This window comes from Oncorhynchus masou, chromosome 24 (assembly GCF_036934945.1).
Source record: "Oncorhynchus masou masou isolate Uvic2021 chromosome 24, UVic_Omas_1.1, whole genome shotgun sequence".
Lineage (NCBI taxonomy): Eukaryota > Metazoa > Chordata > Actinopteri > Salmoniformes > Salmonidae > Oncorhynchus > Oncorhynchus masou.
In genome coordinates, this window is record NC_088235.1 from 91,189,609 (window position 1) to 91,213,680 (window position 24,072).

At 42.1% G+C, this 24,072-nt stretch overlaps 2 protein-coding genes and 1 pseudogene across 2 annotated transcripts; 1 reads left to right on the forward strand and 2 right to left on the reverse strand.

Annotated features, from left to right (window-relative positions):
* Nucleotides 1–139: 139 nt before the first annotated feature.
* LOC135513004 (leucine-rich repeat-containing protein 66) lies at nt 140–8,398 on the reverse strand. Its single transcript, XM_064935620.1, has 5 exons — nt 8,253–8,398; nt 7,561–8,010; nt 1,708–1,877; nt 1,223–1,568; nt 140–1,032 (listed from the first exon to the last, which is right to left on the reverse strand). Exons 2-5 carry the CDS (start codon nt 8,000–8,002, stop codon nt 140–142), a joined length of 1,851 nt encoding a protein of 616 aa, XP_064791692.1. The 5' UTR covers nt 8,003–8,010; nt 8,253–8,398.
* A 1,688-nt stretch (nt 8,399–10,086) lies between these two features.
* sgcb (sarcoglycan, beta (dystrophin-associated glycoprotein)) lies at nt 10,087–16,496 on the reverse strand. The gene is made up of 6 exons (XM_064935633.1): nt 16,232–16,496; nt 15,224–15,433; nt 13,761–13,946; nt 13,085–13,276; nt 12,793–12,924; nt 10,087–12,684 (listed from the first exon to the last, which is right to left on the reverse strand). The coding sequence occupies exons 1-6, from the start codon at nt 16,244–16,246 to the stop codon at nt 12,478–12,480; spliced, it is 942 nt and encodes a 313-aa protein (XP_064791705.1). The 5' UTR covers nt 16,247–16,496; the 3' UTR covers nt 10,087–12,477.
* Nucleotides 16,497–17,153: 657 nt separating this feature from the next.
* On the forward strand, nt 17,154–23,318 carry LOC135511476 (mitochondria-eating protein-like; annotated as a pseudogene).
* The last annotated feature ends 754 nt before the right edge of the window (nt 23,319–24,072 follow it).

Genomic DNA, 24,072 nt, shown 5'->3' on the forward strand with positions numbered 1-24,072 from the left:
TCTGGAGGGATTGATGCTCCCAGGGATTGTTCTGGGTCTTGCACTTCTCTTCTCTTTGAGCCAAATAGTTTTTGGGCCAGTGCATATCCTGATCCCTATCCGGCCTCTCCTGGTCAGAGTGTGAAGACACGGACGAGCTTCAATATCCCTGCAACTGTTCTGGGTCAGGGATGGGTTCAAACTCCATGCCATGGTGGGTATGGATTGGGTGAGCACCCACTTGTGGTTCAATCAGAGAGACATCAGAGAATTCTCCGCTATGGGTGTCTGTCTTTGGGCTGTCCTGTCGGGAGCTGCCTGAGCTGACAGAGTCCTGTGCCCTGGGCTTCTCGTTAGGTGGGTGATGGACCTCAAGGGAGGGGTGTGAGATATCCTTTGCATAAACATTCTCATATGTTGCATCATATTCCCCAGTGAGGTTGTCCTGTCTGCCATTGGCCACCGTATCATAGTATGGAATGCTACTCTGATCCCTTATTTCTGAAGGATGTCCTCTGAATGTCACTCTACTCTCCCTGTGTGTTCCTAGTTCCTCCTGCGCCTCATCTGAATAGGCGCCATTGTCGTAGGGGCCCTGCCCAGCAGAGGAGACCGACTGGGCTGGGGAGGAGCTTTGCTTGGTACGGTTACAGCACCTCCTCCAGAGAGGGTCCAGAAGAGGTCTGGCAAGAGCACCAAGTATAAATGCTAACAGGAAGGTGATGAATACAGACAGGCAGACAGCCAGGACCAGGTCAGACTGTGTTCTCTGAGAAGCCCTGTGGAGATCTAGAGAGTTCAGGTCTGTCCCCTGACCCTCCCTCGTTAGGCTGCCTACCTCTGTGTTTATCAGCTTCCTCTCCCAGTGTAAACTCCTGGCGCCTCTGCTTTTCCTCTGTGTCTTATGAACATGGATGTTAAATACAGATATATACTGCTCTTCTGGCCCAGACATGCACACGTACAGCCCTGCGTCTTCCTCTGTGATGTCACTGATCAGCAGGCCCATCTGACTTCCAGGAACTTGTCCATTAGTCGTCCACCATGTTGAATCTAGAACAAATACATCAGTGTATTACTGTCATCAAGCCAAGCATGATTACATTTTTTTATCATTAAGGCTGCTACTTTATTCACATCACATCTTATATGATTGATCTGAAATGTAAGTTGTTACAAACAAATGTAATATTGGTGTAATGCAACAGGTGAAAGGCAGCAGCTTCCTGTCTGGGTGTGTTACCTTGCCGCAGGGTGCCGCAGGGCAGCAGGATCTCTGTCCCCTCAGTCACTGTCACATCCTGGTGGAGCCCCTCCCTGTTCTCCGCTGTAGAGCAGGTGAGGTCACTGTCCTCCAAGTGTAGCAGGTCTCTACCTGTGTGGGTGGACGGGGAGGAACACACCACCCCCCTCCAGATCTGCTGTTGGGCCCTTTGCCTATCGTAGGCCATCCACCTCCTCACGCTCCGCAGGCTGCAGTCACACCTCCACCTGTTACCACTCACCTCCACCAGGGCATTCAGGTTACGTAGCGACAGGTAGGCGGATGGAGAGATTGTGGTCAACAGGTTGAAGCTCAGATCCAGGACCTTTGAAGGATGTCATTATGAAAATGATAGGTATGTCAGAAATCTGTTTTCTAGTACTGAGCTCAGGTGAGGTTTGGGTCAGGTGGTAACCAGATAACATGTTGTGATGCAGTAGATACTATTAATGATTTGTAGTTACCCTGAGCTCTGGGAGGTCCCTGAGGGCATGTGGGTGGAGGTTGGAGATGTGGTTGTGTTGCAGGCAAAGCTCTCTCAGATGGGGGCACCTGCAAAGATCTCCAGGTTGAAGGCCAGAGATCCTGTTGTGGGAGAGCTGAAGCACCTGCAGGAACTCACTGCCTCTCAGGCCTAGTGGACAGCGCACCAACATAGTCCTCACATTAGTGGTATGTCACAGATGATTAGGATGGCACCTGTTTGTCATCAGTAATGCACAGAGGATGGTAATCATGAGGTGGTTGACTATATGAAGTCCCATTCTCATCTTTGTTCTGTATGTGGGCAATAAGCTGACATGACATTCTTCCCATAGCTTTACGAGCAGGAGACCATCCTGAGATGAATGAATACCTGCCCTTACATGTCCCTGCCTACCTGTCTGGGAAGCCACAGCAACACCTGCTCCCTATACCTGACATGACTGAACTAGGAGGCACTGATAGCATTTGTTTACCCCCACTATAGGGTTTACTTCCCTGGGCCATTGTGGTGACATCTCGGTGTACAGTACTACGGTGTGATGGTAACAAAGACGCAGAGGCATTATCACTACAAGACATTGGGGACACTGAGTTATTGACAATCAAATGGTTTTGTACTTGGCACAGATTTGTTTTGAATTAATTATATGCTAAACAGTATGTCCTGGCTAGAGTATAAACAAATGACTAGGGTTGGGTAGCCTAGTGATTTAAGAGCATTTAGCCAGTAACAAAAGGCTGCTGGTTCAAATCCTGAGATGACGAGGTGAAAAGCCTGTCTATGTGCCATTGAGCAAGGCACTTAACCCTAATTGCTCCTGTAAATCACTCTGGATAAGAGTGTCTGCTAAAATGGAAATGTTCTGACTGATTCAGGCCAAGGATTTCTGTTGACAGAATTTAGTTTACACTGATCTTCAGTCTCTCCTGCGGTCTCCTCTTTTCACTAGGCTGACACTGCTGTGCTGAAGTGAGGCATTGTGGGTCTGGGCTTCCTTAGAGGAGCGCTAGGAGACTGAGCAGAATACCAAACAGCTCGGAGAGGCCTCTGTCTCACAGAGCAACTGCCGACAGTCCTCACAAACCTCAAACAAGGAGAAAACACAATCAGTGAATGTATACACAACTAAAAGGTTCAACTCCTTTGATGGCATTTTTAAAAAGTAAGATAATACTACTGTAAAATTATGATTGAGGCATTTTCCTCCTTTAAAACACAATCATTACACTTTTACACCCTCTGATGAACCATTGGAATGTCAGTAAACAGCGTCTACAATTGGCTGAAGATTGTACAATGATTTGTCAAATTCATTTTGTGATTGACTGGGCCAGTTTAATCATTTCCGAAAAGCGCAAAGTCCTAATGATGTTGGATAACCATTCAGAAGAGTATGGGTGTTCATGCATGTGCGTTGCATTCAGAAGAGTATGGGTGTTCATGCATGTGCGTGTACGTTGCATTCAGAAGAGTATGGGTGTTCATGCGTGTGCGTTGCATTCAGAAGAGTATGGGTGTTCATGCGTGTGCGTTGCATTCAGAAGAGTATGGGTGTTCATGCGTGTACGTTGCATTCAGAAAGTATTTAGACCTTGACCTTTTCCACATTGTTACGTTAGACTTATTCTAAAATGGATTAAATTGTTTTTTTCCTGTTTAATCTTTGCACAATAGCCCATAAAGACAAAACAAAAAACTGTTTTTTTGGAAAGTTTAGCAAATGTTATAAAAATATCAGAAATATCACATCTTATGTGTTCAACAACCAATTCAATTTTAAAACACTGTTTTATAAGAATTTGTAAGATTCTTATTTGCATAAAATAGACAGACCAGTCCATCAAAATTAGCCAATAACATTTATTCTCGAGAGCGCTCTGGTCATAAAACCATGTACATTGGTTTATATACCTCACATTTCGTCCAATAATGTTTTAGATGTCCCTCCTCTTCTCTGACAAAGCAGCTTCAAAAGTCCATTCCAACGCACTAACGCACATACATTACACACTATATCTGGATTATCTCCTGAAGTCTCACCACAGTGTATTACCAATTAGCAGACAGTTCCAGTCCCCCCCAGATACGAAAAATGTGGAGGGGCTCTCGCTGTCTTATTTTATCTTCACAACATATATATATAGCTGGGTCGTTTCAAACGTAGGTTAAGGATCCTCTTTGTTTTCGTTAGGCACACACATGCATTCCTCTCTTCCCCCCTCCAACCTAGTTGGAGCTGTTTTTTTTATTATTTTTAATTACTCCTTGTTCATGCTACATAACCTCTAATTCTAATGGTTAAGTTTCTGGGTAGAGTTATTTAATCATTTATCTTAAACCTTGATAAAACATCTTAACAGTACCAGTCAAAAGTTTGGACTCGTGCTCTTCCAGGGTTTTTCTTTATTTTTTACTATTTTCAACATTGTAGACTAATAGTGAAGACATCAAAACTATGAAATAACACATGGAATCATGTAGTAACCAAAAAAGTGTTAAACTATATATTTTATATTTGAGATTCTTTAAAGTAGCCACCATTTGTCTTGATGGCAGCTTTGCACACTTTTGGCATTCTCTCAACCAGCTTCATGGGATAGTCACCTGGAATGCATTTAAATTAAGAGGTATGCCTTAAGTTTAATAGTGGAATTTCTTTCCTTTATGTGTTTGAGCCAGTTGTTGTGACAAGGTAGGGGTGTTATACAGAAGATGGCCCTATTTGATAAAAGACCAAGTCCATATTATGGCAAGAACAGCTCAAATAAGCAAAGGGAAATGACAGTCCATCATTACTTTAAGACATGAAGGTCAGTCAATGCGGAAAATTCATGAACTTTGAAAGTTTCTTTAAGTGCAGTCACAAAAACCAGGCGCTATGATGAAACTGGCTCTGATGAGGACCGCCACAGGAAAGGAAGCCCCAGAGTTACCTCTGCTGCAGAAGATAACTTCATTAGAGTTACCAGCCTTGGAAATTGCAGCCCAAATAAATGCTTCAGAGTTCAAGTAACAGACACATCTCAACATCAAATGTTTGGTATTGGTATTTGGTATTTTTTTTGGATCCCCATTAGCTGTTGCAAAAGCAGCAGCTACTCATATTGGGGTCCACACAAAACATGAAATATAATACAGAATGACATAATACAGAACATCATTAGACAAGAACAGCTCAAGGACAGAACTACATACATTATTAAAAAGGCTCACGTAGCCTACATATCAATGTATACACACAAACTATCTCGGTCAAATAGGGGAGAGGCATTGTGCCGCGAGGTGTTGCGTTTTTTTTTAACGGTTCAGAGGAGACTGCATGAATCAGGCCTTCATGGTCAAATTGCTGCAAAGAAACCATTACGAAAGGACACCAAAAAGAAGAGACTTGCTTGGGCCAAGTAACATTAGACCGGTGGAAATCTGTCCTTTGGTCTGATGAGTCCAAATTTGCGATTTTTTTGGTTCCAACTGCCGTGTCTTTGTGAGACGCAGAGTAGGTGAAAGGATGATCTCCGCATGTGTGGTTCCCACCGTGAAGCATGGAGGAGGAGGTGTGATGGTGTGGGAGTGCTTTGCTGGTGACACTGTCAGTGATTTATTTAGAATTCAAGGTACACTTAACCAGCATGGCTACCACAGCATTCTGCAGCAATACCCTATCCCATCTGGTTTGCACTTAGTGGGACTATGATTTGTTTTTCAACAGGACAATGACCCAACAAACCTTCAGGCTGTGTAAGAGCTATTTGACCAAGAAGGAGTGCTGCATCAGATGACCTGGCCTCCCCAATCACCCGACCTCAACCCAATTGAGATGGTTTGGGATGAGTTGGACCGCAAAGTGAAGGAAAAGCAGCCATCAAGTGCTCAGCATATGTGGAAACTCCTTCAAGACTGTTGGAAAAGCATTCCAGGTGAAGCTGGTTGAGAGAATGCTAAGAGTCTGCAAAGCTGTCGTCAAAGCAAAGGGTGGCTACTTGGAAGAATCTGAAATATAAATCTAATTTGATTTGTCGAACACTTTTTTTGGTTACTACATGATTCCATATGTGTATTTTTTCATAGTTTTGATGTATTCACTATTATACTACAATGTGGAAAATAATAAAATAAATAAAAAACCCTGGAATGAGTAGGTGCGTCCAAACTCTTGACTGGTACTGTAAGTATTCAGACCTTTTACTCGGTACTTTGTTGAAGCACCTTTGGCTGTGATTACAGCCTTGAGTCTTCGTGGGTATGATGCTACAAGCTTGGCACACCTGTATTTGGGGAGTTTCTCCCATTCTTCTCTGCAGATCCTGGTGGTTGGGCCACTCAAGGACATTCAGAGACTTGTCCCAAAGCCACTTCTACATTGTCTTGGCTGTGTGCTTAGGGTCGTTGTCCTGTTGGAAGGTGAATGTTCGACCCAGTCTGAGGTCCTGAGCTCTCTGGAGCAGGTTGTCATCAAGGATCTCTCTGTACTTTGCTCTGTTCATCTCCTTTCTTCTTCAATCCTGAATAGTTTCCCAGTCCCTCCCACTGAAAAACATCCCAACAGCATGATGATGCCACAACCATGATTCGCCGTAGGGATTGTGCCAGGTTTCCTCCAGAAGTGACACTTGGCATTCAGGCCAAAGAGTTCAATCTTGGTTTCATCATGTTTCTCATGGTATGAGAGTCATTATGGTGCCTTTTGGCAAACTCTAAGTGGGCTGTCGTGTGCCTTTTACTGAGGAGTGGCTTTTGTCTGGCCACTCTACCATAAAGGCCTGATTGGTTGAGTGCTGCAGAGATGGTTGTCCTTCTGGAAGGTTCTCCCATCTCCACAGAGGAACTCTAGAGCTCTGTCAGAGTGAACAACGGGTTCTTGTTCACCTCCCTCACCAAGGCCCTTCTCCTCTGATTGCTCAGTTTGGCCGGGCGGCCAGCTCTAGGAAGAGTATTGGTGGTTCCAAACTTCTTCCATTAAAGAATGATGGAGGCCACTGTGTTCTTGGGAACCTTCAATGCTACAAAACATTTTTGGTACCCTTCCCCAGATCTGTGCCTTGAAACAATCCTGTTTCAGAGCTCTACGGACAATTTCTTCGACCTCATGGCTTGGTTTTTGCTTTAAACTGCACTGTCAACTGTGGGATCTTATATAGACAGGTGTGTGCCTTTCGAAATCATGTCCAATCAATTTAATTTACCACAGGTGGACTCCAAGTTGTGGAAATATCTCAAGGATGATCAATGGAAACAGGATGCATCCGAGCTAAATTTTGAGTCTCATAGCAAAGGTCTGAATACTTACGTAAATAAGGCACTTCTGTTTTTATTTTTAATAAATTGATTTTTAATTATCTTTGTCAATAGGGGGTATTGTGTGTAGATTGATGATGATTTTTTTTAAATCCATTTTAAAATAAGGCTGTAACTTAACAAAATGTGGGAAAAGTCAATGGGTCTGAATACTTTCCGAATGCACAGGTAACTGCCAAAATAAAGGAAACACCAACAAAGCGCCTTAATAGGGTGTTTGGCCACTACAAGCCAAAACAGCTTCAATGCGCCTTGGCATAGATTCTTCAAGTGCCTGGAACTCTACTGGAGGGATGTGACACCATTCTTCCACAAGAAATTCCATTATTTGGTGTTTTGTTAATGGTTGTAGAAAACACTTTGTCAGGTGTGTTCAATTGGGTTGAGATCTGATGACTGAGCAAAAACACGCACACACCCATTAAACCTCCTATGCTCCTTTGACACCCCTCTTTCAAAGACACAGAGATCTTCTAGCCATGGTAGGCAAAATAATGGGCAATTCCTGATGTGTTAGAGTGTGTGTGTGACTCACCCTCAGGGATCATCTCTAGCTGGTTCCTCTCAGCAGACAGCAGCTGCAGGGCCGGGGCCCAGGATACACATGTTCCTCTGTTGTGTGAGAGGAGTATTCTCCCATGTTTACCCCTCCAGTTCCTCCCCACACACAGAGACAGGTGAGTGATGCTGTTGTGTCCAAGCCATAGATTATTAAGCCCCCAACTTGGCCACGAGGGTTCAAGGGAGTTCAGGAGGTTGTGAGATAGGTCTAGATCATTTACGGTGGAAGGGATGTGTTGTGGGGCCTTGGAAAGGCCAGCAGAGGAACAGTTTAACAGAGGACCTCTCTGACAAAGGCAGGACTCAGGACAGGCAGGGGGAGTCGGAGAACACTGGAGCCCCTGGACGAGGAGGAGCAGCACTGCAGTACAGAACATCCACTGAGACACGGCCATCACAAACTGCCCAGTGCCCATAGGTAGAACTAAAAGAGATAACTAATGTTAGTGACTTGTGAGTTTCAACATTAAAGACAATGTATGAACACATACAGTATTGAAGGTAAATTCAATAGATATACCCTAATATACCAAGAGTAACACATACAACAGCATCCAAATAAAGTCCAAACACATGCATTACTCTCAAATTTAGAAACATGCATTACAATATTCACACACGTCATACACACAAATGTAAATGAATGCGTGAAAAAAACTCACTCACCCCTCCGTGTCTGATTGTATACAACCAAAACAAACTTGACTTTCAGTCGCTCCCAAGTACATTGGCAAAGGTAGCAGATTTCAACAACTTTTTCTCCTGTAGTTTCAGATCAAAGTCTTCAGTGTGTATTGACATGTTGAGTCAGACATGCATTCACAACAATGGCATAAACGTTATGCTGATTCCCTCAATCATTTACATGGCGTGGTTAATGTCTCACCAGGATGTTGTTTTCTTGTCTTTCACAGTTAACTGTGCTGCCAGAAACTAATGAAAAGGACAACTACGCCATAGCTTGGATTTATTATTGATTGATAAATAACTGGATTGGAACAGATTTCATGCTATAAAAGTAATCTGGGTTATTGTGCCCTTTTACTGTGTAAAATGTAGTAGACATATGAATATAGCTAGTACACTAAATGTAGTAGACGTAGAATATAGCTAGTAAACTAAATGTAGTAGACATAGAATATAGCTACTACACTGTAAATGTAGACATAGAATATAGCTAGTACACTGTAAATGTAGTAGACGTAGAATATAGCTAGTAAACTAAATGTAGTAGACATAGAATATAGCTAGTACACTGTAAATGTAGACATAGAATATAGCTAGTACACTGTAAATGTAGATGTAGAATATAGCTAGTACACTGTAAATGTAGTAGCTGTAGAATATAGCTAGTACACTAAATGTAGTAGACGTAGAATATAGCTAGTACACTGTAAATGTAGAAGACGTAGAATATAGCTAGTACACTGTAAATGTAGTAGATGTAGAATATAGCTAGTACACTGTAAATGTAGTAGATGTAGAATATAGCTAGTACACTGTAAATGTAGTAGATGTAGAATATAGCTAGTACACTGTAAATGTAGTAGACGTAGAATATAGCTAGTACACTGTAAATGTAGTAGACGTAGAATATAGCTAGTACACTGTAAATGTAGTAGACGTAGAATATAGCTAGTACACTGTAAATGTAGTAGACGTAGAATATAGCTAGTACACTGTAAATGTAGTAGACGTAGAATATAGCTAGTACACTGTAAATGTAGTAGACGTAGAATATAGCTAGTACACTGTAAATGTAGTAGACGTAGAATATAGCTAGTACACTGTAAATGTAGTAGATGTAGAATATAGCTAGTACACTGTAAATGTAGTAGATGTAGAATATAGCTAGTACACTGTAAATGTAGTAGACGTAGAATATAGCTAGTACACTAAATGTAGTAGACGTAGAATATAGCTAGTACACTGTAAATGTAGTAGATGTAGAATATAGCTAGTACACTGTAAATGTAGTAGATGTAGAATATAGCTAGTACACTGTAAATGTAGTAGATGTAGAATATAGCTAGTACACTAAATGTAGACGTAGAATATAGCTAGTACACTGTATATGTAGTAGACGTAGAATATAGCTAGTACACTGTAAATGTAGTAGACGTAGAATATAGCTAGTACACTGTAAATGTAGTAGATGTAGAATATAGCTAGTACACTGTAAATGTAGTAGATGTAGAATATAGCTAGTACACTAAATGTAGTAGACGTAGAATATAGCTAGTACACTGTAAATGTAGTAGATGTAGAATATAGCTAGTACACTGTAAATGTAGTAGACGTAGAATATAGCTAGTACACTAAATGTAGTAGACGTAGAATATAGCTAGTACACTGTAAATGTAGTAGATGTAGAATATAGCTAGAACATTGTAAATGCATTGCCCACTTGGAAGTGTCATTGTGGGATATGGTACAAATAGGGCAGTTTTCAAATGTGAAAATAAAACTGCGAGACAAGAAGCAATACAGATTACAGGGCTTTCCAAACACAGAATATCCCTTTATTTAAACAAACATAAGTTAAATCATTGATCTTTTCCAAAAGCTCATTCTCAAGGTTCCATTGAAAAACAATGAATTCCTACATCTATTAAAGCATGGAGTCCATATTGTTGCTTGAGATGACGATCACATTTCTCCAAGCACATTGTTACCGTAGAAATAATTTAATACACAATTTAAGCATGTTAGACAAATGCCAATGAGCTCAAAATAGATAAACATCACCCTTATAGTATTGCCACTTCATGTTATATTGCACAAAATCACTCAATAGTATGTTTCAAACCCATGTTAACCAAATATAATTGAAACAAACAAAAGCTTCATGAATACCACAGAAAAAGAAAAAAAAACAGCTGACTGCATTAATCTGTAGTGTATCTTAGTGCAAGTACACTACATGACCAAAAGTATGTGGAAACCTGCTCGTCGAACATCTCATCCCAAAATCATGGGCATTAATATGGAGTTGGTCCCCCTTTGCTGCCATAACAGCCTCCACTCTTGAGGGAGGCTTTCCACTAGATGGTGGAACATTGCTTCGGGGACTTGCTTCCATTCAGCCACAAGAGCATTAGAGAGGTCAGGCACTGGCGATTAGGTCTGGCTCACAGTCGGCGTTCCAATTAATCCCAAAGATGTCCGATGGGGTTGAGGTCAGGGTTTTGTGCAGGCCAGTCAAGTTCTTCCACACCGATCTTGACAAACAATTTCTGTATGGACCTCACCTTGTGCATGGGGGCATTGTCATGCTGAAACTGGAAAGGGCCTTGCCCAAACTGTTGCCACTTAGTTGGAAGTACACAATTGTCTAGTATGTCATTGTATGCTTTAGCGTTAAGATTTCCCTTCACTGGAACTAAGGGGCCGAGCCCGAACCATGAAAAACAGCACCAGACCATTATTCCTCCTCCACCAAACTCTACAGTTGGCACTATACAGTCGGGCAGGTAGCGTTCTCCTCGCGTCCGCCAAACCCAGATTCATCAGTCGGACTGCCAGATGGTGAAGTAATAATTCAATCACTCCAGAGAACACGTTTCCACTGTTCCAAAGTTTACACCACTCCAGCCGACGCTTAGCATTGTGCATGGTGATCTTAGTCTTGTGTGCGGCTGGAAACCCATTTCATGAAGCTCCCAAATAACAGTTATTGTGCTGATGTTGCTTCCAGAGGCAGTTTGGAACTTGATAGTGAGTGTTGCAACCGAGGACGGACGTTTTTTTAAGTGCTTCAGCACTCTGCGGTCCCGTTCTGAGCTTGTGTGGCCTACCACTTCGCAGCTGAGACATTGTTGCTCCTAGACGTTTCCATTTCACAATAACAGCACAGTTGACCGGGGAAGCTCTAGCAGAGCAGGAATTTAACTAACTGACTTGTTGGAAAGGTGGCATCCTATGGCGGTGCCATGTTGAAAGTCACTGAGCTCTTCAGTAAGGCTATTCTACTGCCAATGTTTGTCTATGGAAATTGCATGGCTGTGTGCTCGATTTTATACACCTGTCAGCAACGGGTGTAGCTGAAATAGCCAAATCCACTCATTTAAAGGGGTGTCCACATACTTTTGTATATATAGTGTATATTCCCTTTTCTGAACATTAGGCAATATATTATAGACACATGGAAATTAATTCAATTAGGCATCATAACTAAAGATACTCTAATCTCTTTCTTTGTGAAGACACAGAGACAGTGTTTGGCACGTATAGGATGAGAAGGCAGATGTAGATAGCAATGTAGAGTGCTGAGAGAGTCTGTTAGAATTCTCCTAACAGAGAGTCAACTCATGAAAATCTACACTAGACCTTTAAACATGCACAGATTATCTCCTGCAATCAGCAATACTGAATGGCTAAAATTAACTTTCCTATTTCACACATATCCCACTAACTCCAACTCCCTAATTAACCATAATCAATAAATAAATATAGTGTCCCACACTATGTGATCAGTGGCTGATGCCTAATGCAGGGTGACTTGTATTTGAGTCACAAACAGCTGCCAGCGGAAATATAAATGTCATGATTAATAGAAATATCCAGAATACTGGTAATACTGGTAATATCCAGAATACTGGTAATACTGGATGGCTTGGTAAAGTGCTGCTTCTGTTGTTACTTCATATAGTCAGAAAAAAAACAATGATAATACTTTAGCACTTATTTAGATATATTTGGCCAGGTGAATATGCAGATAAACAAAAAGACCACCATAAAAAAAAGAGTGTTTCTGGGTGTGCTACATTTTGAATGCATATAGAGTATGCACTGTACACCATTCTATGGTATTTCAACACTGGTTGGCCAGACCATCTGTTGACTGTTGGAGAGGATGGATGGTGTAACATCAGTTTGTGTTCCAGTCTCTTTAGTGGGCCTTTCCACATGGGTTGTCTGAGGTCTGGCAGCCCATGTTCTGATACTTCACCTGGACACGGAACAGAGTGCCGTCTGCACACATACACAGCTTGTACCTCAACAGACCCTCGTCGAAATACACATTGGCCCCCACTGGGGGGTTAGGCATGCGAGTGACGCTCACCATCACAGATCCATTCAAAATAATACTGTTCTCCTGCAAAGGGAAGTACCTTGTTAACCATGTTTGTTAATGGAATACACTACACCATAGACTTTCAAATTGTATACATGTATTACAAACTTGGTAAGGGGTGACACTCACAGCTCTGAGCTCGATGTCCCCTCCCATCCTGAACTCCACTGTCTTGCCCATGATGAAGACCCCCTCGTTGCCACGGATGATGGCCTTGCTGTCCCCTTTGATGGACAGGTCAGAGGAAGCGTTGCTGGTGATCTGAAAGAGAGTCTTCACTTTTTCTGGGATTTTTCAAGATGTTCATCAATGACAGGAACAGATTCTAGAATGTATTTGATCTACATTAACACACTGCAAGGTCAATCCTACAGTTTAATTACATGTTTTATTAGATAGCTTCTGTAACCCTGAAACATACCCTTTCTGTGGAGGCCTTCTTCACATTGAGTACTTTGACTCCTTTGGGCAGGTGGAACTCGTGGTTTTCAAAGTCTGTGCTGAAGAAAGTGTTCTGAGTGCGGGGGTCAGTGAAGGATATGCCCATGTCACTGGTGATGGACGTCTTCTCTTTCTCAACACTGAGCTTAGTGGAGCCCTGCTGGAACACCACCTGGAACACATATACATGTAAGAGCATACAGTCTGAGTAGCCCTTTTCTGCAGTCAAATGACCCAGTGGCCTCATGGGTGGAATGTTATTCATATTTTTCATAATTGAATAATTAAAACGTTGTTTTAAACCCAGCTGAAAATCTGGTGTTTCTATGTCAAATGGTTTTGTGATATTTAAGTATTTTTAAGCCCATAACCATGTGTTTGAGGTGTATACTTTTGTTTCAAAGTAGAGTTGCTTAAGACTGCCAAGAAACACTGATTTAGCCCAACGCAGCAAAAGGTTAATATATTTATATTTGGGTATTGGGGATGTGTGTATGTGTAGACTAGTTACAACAATGCATTTGTGTGTTCTGAATCTAATCAGTGTGTGTTTGTGCCTGTGTGTTGTGTGTGTGTGTGTGTGTGTTGTCTAGGTGAATGGGTTTTGACTAACTGACTGTTTTTTGCCTAAGTGAGTGTGTTTTGCCTGAGCTCACCGGGTTGTTGTTGCCGGTGATAACCAGGTCCTGGTCCTTCCTGCCCCCCACAGTACTCTTGTGCAGTGGGTGGACCACGCCCATGTCTGCCTTCTGTTTGAAACGCAGCAGCCCACTTTCATGAAACTCCATGCTGTCACAACCACTAGGCCCGATTCGTATCACCGTCCAGATCACTAGAGTGATCTAATAGTTGGGAAAATGTACAGATATTTGGATATTGATTTGATTATTGTCATGATCATAACTAGTTATAACTATAACCATAACTAACATTACCATGATGCCATGTGAATCAAATCAAAATCAAAACTTATTAGTTACATGCGCCAAATACAACAGGTGTAGACCTTACTTACAAGCCCCTAACCAACAATACAGTTAAAAAATACAAATAAGAATAAGATATAAAAGGAACAAGTAATTAAAGAGCAGCAGTAAAATAACAATATCGAGACTATATACAGGGGGTACCGGTTAGTCGAGGTAATTGAGGTAAAATGTACATTAGGTAGAGGTATTAAAATGACTATGCATAGATAATAACAGAGAGTAGCAGCGGTGTAAAAGAGAGGGGGCAATGCAAATAGTCTGGGTAGCCATTTGATTAGATGTTCAGGAGTCTTATGGCTTGGGGGTAGAAGCTGTTAAGAAGCCTCTTGGACCTAGACTTGGTGCTCCGGTACCGCTTGCCGTGCGGTAGCAGAGAGAACAGTCTATGACTAGGGTGGCTGGAGTCTGACAATTACCAGGGCCTTCCTCTGACACCGCCTGGTATAGAGGTCCTGGATGGCAGGAAGCTTGGCCCCAGAGATGTACTGGGCCACTCGCACTACCCTCTGTAGTGCCTTGCGGTCGGAGGCCGGGCAGTTGCCATATCGGGCAGTGATGCAACCAGTCAGGATGCTCTCGATGGTGCAGCTGTAGAACCTTTTAAGGATCTGAGGACCCATGGCAAATCTTTTCCTTCTCCTGAGGGGGAATAGGTTTTGTCGTGCCCTCTTCACGACTGTCTTGGTGTGCTAGGCCATGTTCGTTTGTTGGTGATGTGGACACCAAGGAACTTGAAGCTCTCAACCTGCTCCACTACAGTCTACACTCTTCACGCAAATGACAGGGATTTGGGCCTGTTCACGGGTAAGCAGTATATCCTTCATGTTGGGCTCGTCGTACTCGTTAAAATGGAAAAAAATGCTTCTGCCAGTTCGTGGTGAGTAATTGCTGTTCTGATGTCCAGAAGTAATTTTCAGTCATGAGAGACAGTAGCAGCAACATTATGTACAGAATAAGTTTTAAAAAATAAGTTACAATCAACCAAACAAAATAACACATTCAGTTAGGAGCACGTAAAACGTCAGCCATCTTCTCCGGTGCCATGCTACTAGCCTGAGTTAAAAGTTAATTCAGATACACAAGGATGATTACATAATGCAGAGGAGCTTTGTGTGTAATTGGGCACTCACAATGAGGTTGATGAGTGCTAGCAGGAAGAGCAGGATGATGATGCAGACAGCCATGTTGCCCTTGCGTCCTCTCAGGCCTGTCTTGTGCAGGCGCTCCTCCTCTATGGGCACATAGCCTGCCTTAAAGTTGCTGTTGTGCTCCTTGTTGGTGGTCCGCCGTTCGATGGCCTTCTCCCTCATCGACCTCTTCACAGGCCCGTTGGAACTCTCCTTCAGACACAACAGTAAACATCAGTATAAAGGCTCAGGTGTAAAGTGTGTAGATGCTGCGACATCTACACACCACTTTTGGGTGGTCCCCATTAATCAAAGCATGGACTTCACTGTGTGAGACGAAACGTGAAGAGAGTTCTAGCTATCACACTGAAACTACAGTACCACATGTTATTGTATTTCACTCTGCAGTCTAGTTAATCTAGTTGATACATTGTAACAACCCAATTGACAGTCTATTTAACTACCACATGTAGTTACAACAAATATATGTATCTCACTACAGAGAAACAGAACCATATATTGTAACACTGAAACTACCACATTGTATTTAATTAGCGTTAACGCAGGCGTCGCTGGATAGACGGACTGCTCTAAAGAATGCACGCAATTAAACACCCGAGTCTCTCTGTCTGTGTGCAATGACTAAAAATAAATCACTCGTATTTTCCCGTAACAAATGTGAATATGTCCATATTCAACTCAGATTAAAAGATAACTTATGCTTTGGGATAATACAACCAGTTTAAATTGACCAATGCCGTGGAAAACTGCGCCAATCATCCGCTATTTCAAGCGATAGCCTATCATAAAAAAAAACATTATAAAGGGCTTGGGAAGAGTAAAACCGTATGAATATTCCGCAACCGCTTTACAACGTCCGACTGAAATAAATCCTTTCAAAATAGTTCGTATTGATGTAGATGCTTAAATCTAAACCCCAGACGTTTGAAAAGCAAACCGCGAATAAGACATACAGAAAAACAAGAATGTCTTAGGCTATTGAAAACAGACCTGCTCAGACGCCATGTTGACCCTCCCTTTTCGACTGCGGTTGGCAGCTCCGGAGTCGGGAAAGACAGTGGAGGAGACCACTTCATCCAAATGAATAAAATAAGAAATAACTGTCCGGTTTAATACTTGCTAATAGTTTTTTTTGTCAGTGGACTAATTATATGAGAGAAAAAAAGAATAATGCTCAATTAGAGGCATTTGTATCAAAATGTCACATAGCTGGATCACTGTCGCCGATAGTTGTCCATGTTTATCACAGATGGTTCATTCCTGGCTAAACCAGCCAATAGAGAAGACCAGCAGCAGGATTCCAAAATAGAAAAGTCCACATAAATCATCCATTCATGTTTTTTTCATAGATAACTTGCAGGCGGGGCTTCCGAATAGACGAGTGCCCAGACCATTTGTCCACCAATTACACAGAGCATGTTATGCTTGTAGAAGTTTAATAATATTAACGTTAGAAAATTCTAATTTATCCAAATGTTAAAATGGCCACTTCATTAGGTAATAGTCTAAAGAAAAGAAAACTATGTGGACAAAAATATAAGTGTAATTTACTGGCCTAAAATTCATTAGGGAAATTTGTCTATGCTCCACTGTTTTTTCCTGTGCTTGACACAACACCCACGCGTTTGTGACAGTATGACATTACAATGGTCTCGTTTACATCACAGACAGCCGACTACACCTGTATCATAAAGGAGCTAACTGTAGAAGCACCTCTGTATGTGGGCTATCCTATCCACCTCTTTCTCGGGAATAACCAGACTATCACTGAAAACAATGCAAGCTTCAACAAACATTCTCACTCTGTATTCTGAGTAAAAAACCGTTGCCACAACTGAGGTTGCGCTTGGCACTGGTTGTAACGAAGGTGGACAAAACGCCAAGGGCAATCATTTTTACAGCTGGTATAAAAATGGAGCCCGCGCCTGTCACCGGGGCTCTCGCCCAATATTAAATCCCACTGTTGTACAGGAGCGTTAAACCTTTCAGGGGTTTAGGGAGTGGAGCAGACATGGCCGATTCGCTAAGAAGCTGGTGAACACATCTTCCTTCAGCGTTATGCAGAGTCCTGGTACAAGGACTACCTACATATTTTGGCTGAAAAGGAACCAACTAGGCCTTTATAAGGCTACAATTGGTATTTATATGTAAATGAATAGTTGTCTAAATAATAGTAGTCTGTAAGAAATATGATATTGGTGTGGAATTCCATAGCCGATTGAATGAATCACTTGGGTTCAATCAAATGTTTTCTTCCCTTGATCATTTGTTTCGTCCTTAAAATGTCTGTCCAGTTTGGCTGCTTTACGTGGTGTATTGTTGTCTCTATCTTCTTGCCATTTGTGCTGTTGTCTGTGTCCAATAATGATTGTACCCTGTTTTGTGCTGCTGCCATGTCGTGTTGTGTTGCTACCATGCTGTTGTTGTCTAGGGTCTCTTTTTATGTTTCTACCATGCTGTGTTATCCTGTGTTGTTGTTGTTTTAGGTCTCTTTTATGTAGTGTTGTCTCTCTTGTCATGTGTGTTTTGTCCAATATTTTTATTCAATTTATTTATAATCCCAACCCCGTTCCCGCAGGTGGCCTTTTGGTAGGCCTTCGTTGTAAATAAGAATTTGTTCTTAACTGACTTGCCTAGTTAAATAAAAAATCCAAACATGTCTCTAAAATAAGTTGATTAGCCTACTTGATTACACCACACTTAATTAGATGTATTCAAATATATTACATTAATTTGACGTTGGCATGTTTATTACACTGTATGCAATGAATTGTAACACTGTAATAGTAAAGGGATTCACTTGTTTTGATGACATTGATTTAGGAGTTTGGTTGCTATCGACGCCAGCCGTCGTGGCAACCGTGAAACCATTCCTTGTGACTGAATTCAAGTGTCTCGAGCAAGCCCCTCGAGCATTTTGGTAGGAACCTGAAAGGCATGTCCTAATTGGACCAATGCATGATCATACTTCAGAGAACAACTAGGGCATTTGACTCACTGGAAGTTACAGATAAGTCATTTTATATGCACATGTCCTGGATTCAATATGATTAATAAAGATAATCACTAAAGTCTCCTAAATTGACCCCACAGCTGAGATTACAATAAAAGCTAGAATCCTTAGTTGCTACATCTATTTTTAAACTTATAAATGAATGACCTATGCCCCACTGATTCATGAACAATATAAAAGCCTCATGTACTTAGTTCAACTGTCAGACACACCCCATCAAAACCCAAAATATAAGCTTGTTTGACTCCAATGTTTGTAAACATTGTAAAAGTAAACATGGTTAAAACTATCATTTTGATACAATGGATATAGTCCTTACATCAATATCTCTGTCTATGAATTTGAGAGGGGTTACATTTCTCCAGGCCCATCCCTCAGCTTTTACCAAAAGAGGCAGGGCGACCGCTTTGTTTCAGTTAAGGACTAGCTTTAAATTGTATGTCCAGTTTGTGTTGGGTCATTATTATCAACCCAGTTTGCCACCTTCCTAAGTCATCTCCTGTGACAAGAATCTGAACAGGTGCTGTGAGTTGGTGAAGCTCACCTCCAAGATACAGGGACAACTATTCACCATCCTCAACCTCACTGCTAGAGAGGGTATGTCTTTTTGCCTTACCCAAACAATTGTCTAATAATGCCTCTTTTTCTTTTGAGTTAGGTGGTCAATATGCAGGAGTGGATGTGCTCAACTCACGCCTGCTGCCATGGCTTAGGATCTGCTTCCCCATGGCAACCTCCTCTGTCACCAACAACACCAGCCTCAACCTCATTCAGGTGAAATCATCTGTGTTCTGTTATGGTTGTACAGAGATAAAATTATTTGTTATATACAAATAATTTATATTAAGTTATTTGTTATATTATATTCTGTTCTGTCACATTGTGATTAAGACAGTGATAGTCAAGGATAAATGCTCATGCAGGAGTCTGTGAAGGAGTGGAAGAACAGGGTGCTGTCTGCCACCCATGAGAGCGACATGCAGAAGATGGACACTCTGTGCACGCTGTGCTTGACTCCCCTGCAGCTGGAGTCTCGCAAACAGGAGTAAGTCTGCACTAAGTCTGCACTATTAATCCATACAATGGACCTACTCATTTAAATCTGATCACATAAGTCTACACCAGGTAATGTATGACTAACTTTCTGGTCTAAGTTGTATTCACTTACTGGTATGTTAAATGGGTTTACAGACTGGCGGACACATGGTTAGCAGGTGTTATTGTAGCGAAATGCTTGTGCTTCTAGTTCTGACAGTGCAGCAATATCTAACATGTCATCTAACAATTCCACAACAACTACCTAATACACACAAATCTAATTAAAGGAATGGAATAAATACAGTTTAGTACAATTTTCATGTGAGTATTATTTGTCGTCTTTGGCTTATTGATGTGCATGTTCTGAGGTTATTATGGTGTGTATCTGTGTGTCAGATTGCGTGCGGCCCGTGACCAGGTGGAGACCTATAAGAGGAAGCTGAATGTTCTGGATGACTCTGAGAGTCAGGGGCGTCTGCTGAGGGATGAGGTGTCTTTCCTCACAGCAGAGAAGAGCATGCTGCAAGAGAGGTGAGCAGGACACGCATATACATGGTAAATCTCATATCCATTTACAGTGGGGCAAAAAAGTATTTAGTCAGCCACCAATTGTGCAAGTTCTCCCACTTAAAAAGATGAGAGGCTTGTAATTTTCACCGTAGGTACACTTCAACTATGAAAGACAAAATGAGAGAAAAAATCCAGAAAATCACATTGTAGGATTTTTTATTAATTTATTTGCAAATTATGGTGGAAAATAAGTATTTGGTCACCTACAAACAAGCAAGATTTCCTCCTCTCACAGACCTGTAACTTCTTCTTTAAGAGGCTCCTCTGTCCTCCACTCATTACCTGTATTAATGGCACCTGTTTGAAATTGTTATCAGTATAAAAGACACCTGTCCACAACCTCAAACAGTCACACTCCAAACTCCACTATGGCCAAGACCAAAGAGCTGTCAAAGGACACCAGAAACAAAATTGTAGACCTGCACCAGGCTGGGAAGACTGAATCTGCAATAGGTAAGCAGCTTGGTTTGAAGAAATCAACTGTGGGAGCAATTATTAGGAAATGTAAAACATACAAGACCACTGATAATCTCCCTCGATCTGGGGCTCCACGCAAGATCTCACCCCGTGGGGTCAAAATGATCACAAGAACGGTGAGCAAAAATCCCAGAACCACATGGGGGGACCTAGTGAATGACCTGCAGAGAGCTGGGACCAAAGTAACAAAGCCTACCATCAGTAACACACTACGCCACCAGGGACTCAAATCCTGCAGTGCCAGACGTGTCCCCCTGCTTAAGCCAGTACATGTCCAGGCCCGTCTGAAGTTTGCTAGAGAGCATTTGGATGATCCAGAAGAAGATTGGGAGAATGTCATATGGTCAGATCAAACCAAAATAGAACATTTTGGTAAAAACTCAACTCGTCGTGTTTGGAGGACAAAGAATGCTGAGTTGCATCCGAAGAACACCATACCTACTGTGAAGCTTGGGGGTGGAAACATCATGCTTTGGGGCTGTTTTTCTGCAAAGGGACCAGGACAACTGATCCATGTAAAGGAAAGAATGAATGTGACCATGTATTGTGAGATTTTGAGTGAAAACCTCCTTCCATCAGCAAGGGCATTGAAGATGAAACGTGGCTGGGTCTTTCAGCAATGATCCCAAACACACCGCCCGGGCAACAAAGGAGTGGCTTCGTAAGAAGCATTTCAAGGTCCTGGAGTGGCCTAGCCAGTCTCCAGATCTCAACCCCATAGAAAATCTTTGGAGGGAGTTGAAAGACCGTGTTGCCCAGCAACAGCGCCAAAACATCACTGCTCTAGAGGAGATCTGCATGGAGGAATGGGCCAAAATACCAGCAACAGTGTGTGAAAACCTTGTGAAGACTTACAGAAAACGTTTGACCTCTGTCATTGCCAACAAAGGGTATATAACAAAGTATTGAGATACACTTTTGTTATTGACCAAATACTTATTTTCCACCATAATTTGCAAATAAATTCATTAAAAATCCTACAATGTGATTTTCTGGATTTTTTTCTCTCATTTTGTCTGTCATAGTTGAAGTGTACCTATGATAAATTACAGGCCTCTCATCTTTTTAAGTGGGAGAACTTGCACAATTGGTGGCTGACTAAATACTTTTTTGCCCCCACTGTATCTCCTCCCACAATATGGCCCAAAATGTGCTGAAGATTCTGTATTTTTTACTTGCCTCTATCCTCTTTTGAATGATATTTTGAACACGTTCCTCTCCAACATTCCCTTCACTCTCCCTTTGTATCTCTGTCAGGTTGGTGAGGAGTTGTTCCACCAGCCCCCTGCCCAGACATAGCCACCACTCCAGCCCCCTGAGGAGTGAGTCTCCCACCCGGGCCCAGCTCAACAACTCGTCTCGCCACGATCGGCTCGTGTCCCGATTCAGTGACCTGTATGCCGTGGAGCGCCTGGAGGCCCAGAGCATGCTGAGACGCTACATAGACGACCTGGAGATGGTCCAGAGAATCATCTTCATCGCCACTGTGGTATGAAATCTGGACATCCTGTACATATGGAATAATTCTACAGACAGTACAACCTGTGAATTTGATATGTCAGACCTGAGGTTTTGGTTTCTCTGTAAATCTCCTATTCCATACAGTATCTCTAATCGTGTGTGTGTGTGTTTATGTTTATCAGGAGGCCTTCCAGACAGCCAAGCTGGCCTACTGCCAGTTCAAGCTGCGTGGGAGGAAGACCTTGTCTCCCTCCCACCTGGGGCCAGAGATCCTGGAGGAGTCGGTGGTGGGACTACATCGTCAGGAACCTGGACCTCTATGATGTGCATGCCAGTGTTAATGTATGGCCTACGCTTTTCTCTCTTACTGATATGTCTGACATATTACAAAAACCTGTGAATTACAGTCACCTTTACATTCCAATTTAAAGAGTCTCATGCACTGTAGTTCATTGAGTGTTTGTTACTAAGAGGTGTGTGTCTGAGTGTATTGTAATGTTGTTCCCACTCCCAGGACGTGATCAACACCATGAATGTGAACCCACGGATTTCCTTCTCTCCGGAGGTGGACTTTGTCCTACTCAGCAGTTTCATCAGGGAGACATGCAGAGTGACGTTCACCATGCAGACACTGGACTCTCCTCTGGACTTGGCCTTTACCAGCGACCCAGAACTCTGGAACTCCACAGCGACAACAAGTCAGTCTGCATCCATTGACTTCATGAACTCTGGAACTCTACAGCGACAACAAGTCAGTCTGCATCCATTGACTTCATGAACTCTGGCTCTCTACAGCGACAACAAGTCAGTCTGCATCCATTGACTTCATGAAGTAACAATAACAAGATGAGATATATAATTCCTATCCCTACCACTTGATGTCACCCTTGACGTATATTTACACTCCATTCTCCCTCTCTCTTTTTCCCTCTCTCGTCTGCTCTCTCTCTTTCTCTCTCTGTCAGGTATCGTCATAGCTATGACACTGAGTTTACTGCTCCTCTGGTGGTGTACCATGTGTGGCCAGCGCTAGTGGAGGGGGACACTGTCATAGTGAAGGGAGAGGTCGTCACCAGGAGAGGAGCTCTGGTACTAATACACCTTCATTCCCTAAAAAATCACTGTAGAATCATAGACCTTGCTTTAGCAATTACCACATGATCACAACACATGATTCATGTGGTTTCTCTGCTGTCTTCCAGTGGCGAAGCAGGAGCAGGAGCTACAGTCCTGTTCGCTCTCACTCTGGCAGCCCCACACACACTCTCCCAAGTTACTCAGACGACTGAGGCTTAACACTCTAAAAGAATGTCACAAATATCAAGGTTGTTTAGATATGATTTACTTTCATTCTTTGGGAAGCCCAGTGTTTTTATGATGCAAGAAAATAGCAGCTGGGAAAGCTGTACATGTGTGATTTAGTGTTTACTTTTCTCTTGCAACAAAGTCTGATTTTGAACTTTAATGGACTGAATCCTGTCTTCATTGTCAGTTGAGATGACTTGAGATTCCTCTCGTCGTGGACGTTACTCCAGAGTTTCAGTATACTGGAGGGAAGGTGTATGTTACCATGACAGTATCCATAGACTGGCAGCTGATTGAACAATCCTTTCAGGGTGCTGCAACACTACTATGTATAGGTGTAGGCTGTGTCTTATTATTTTAGTGGTTCTTAACTAGACATTAAGACCTGCACAGTAGCACTTTCCAAGACATTTAGTTTAGATGTAATCTCTGACCTTGAACCTTGATAGACCTAGGTTTTAAGGACCCCTCTTTCTTTCTGAATTCCTTTGATTGTAAGTCTTGACCTGCTTATCAACAGTGTGGATATATTGGTGGAATGTTTTTTTTAAGTCAATGATTTTCTTGTAAGACACATGGTGGCAAAGTTGGTGACACATGGTGCCAAAAACCAGAGAGATTTGGAATTGCTGAGAATAATGATTTAGCATGCAGTTTGTAAAGTAATCAGTTGCTGTGTGTGTGTTGTGATATTAGCTAGATGAGTGGTTGGAAGGATTTGGAGCGATATATTTGATAAAAAGTGATGCACAAAATATTTTCGGAAACTTGAAATGGTTTGACTTTGTCCTAAGTATGTGGCTTACTATATACACACGATCCCAAAACAACATGCATTTAGGAAAATCACTATTTTGAAACGTGTCTTTGGCAGCTGGAATCATTGTGCACTATAGTATTTAATTTAGCCCCAAACAGTGTGTGAGTGTGTGTGCTAAATGTAGTGGTAAACAAAAAAAGATTTGAG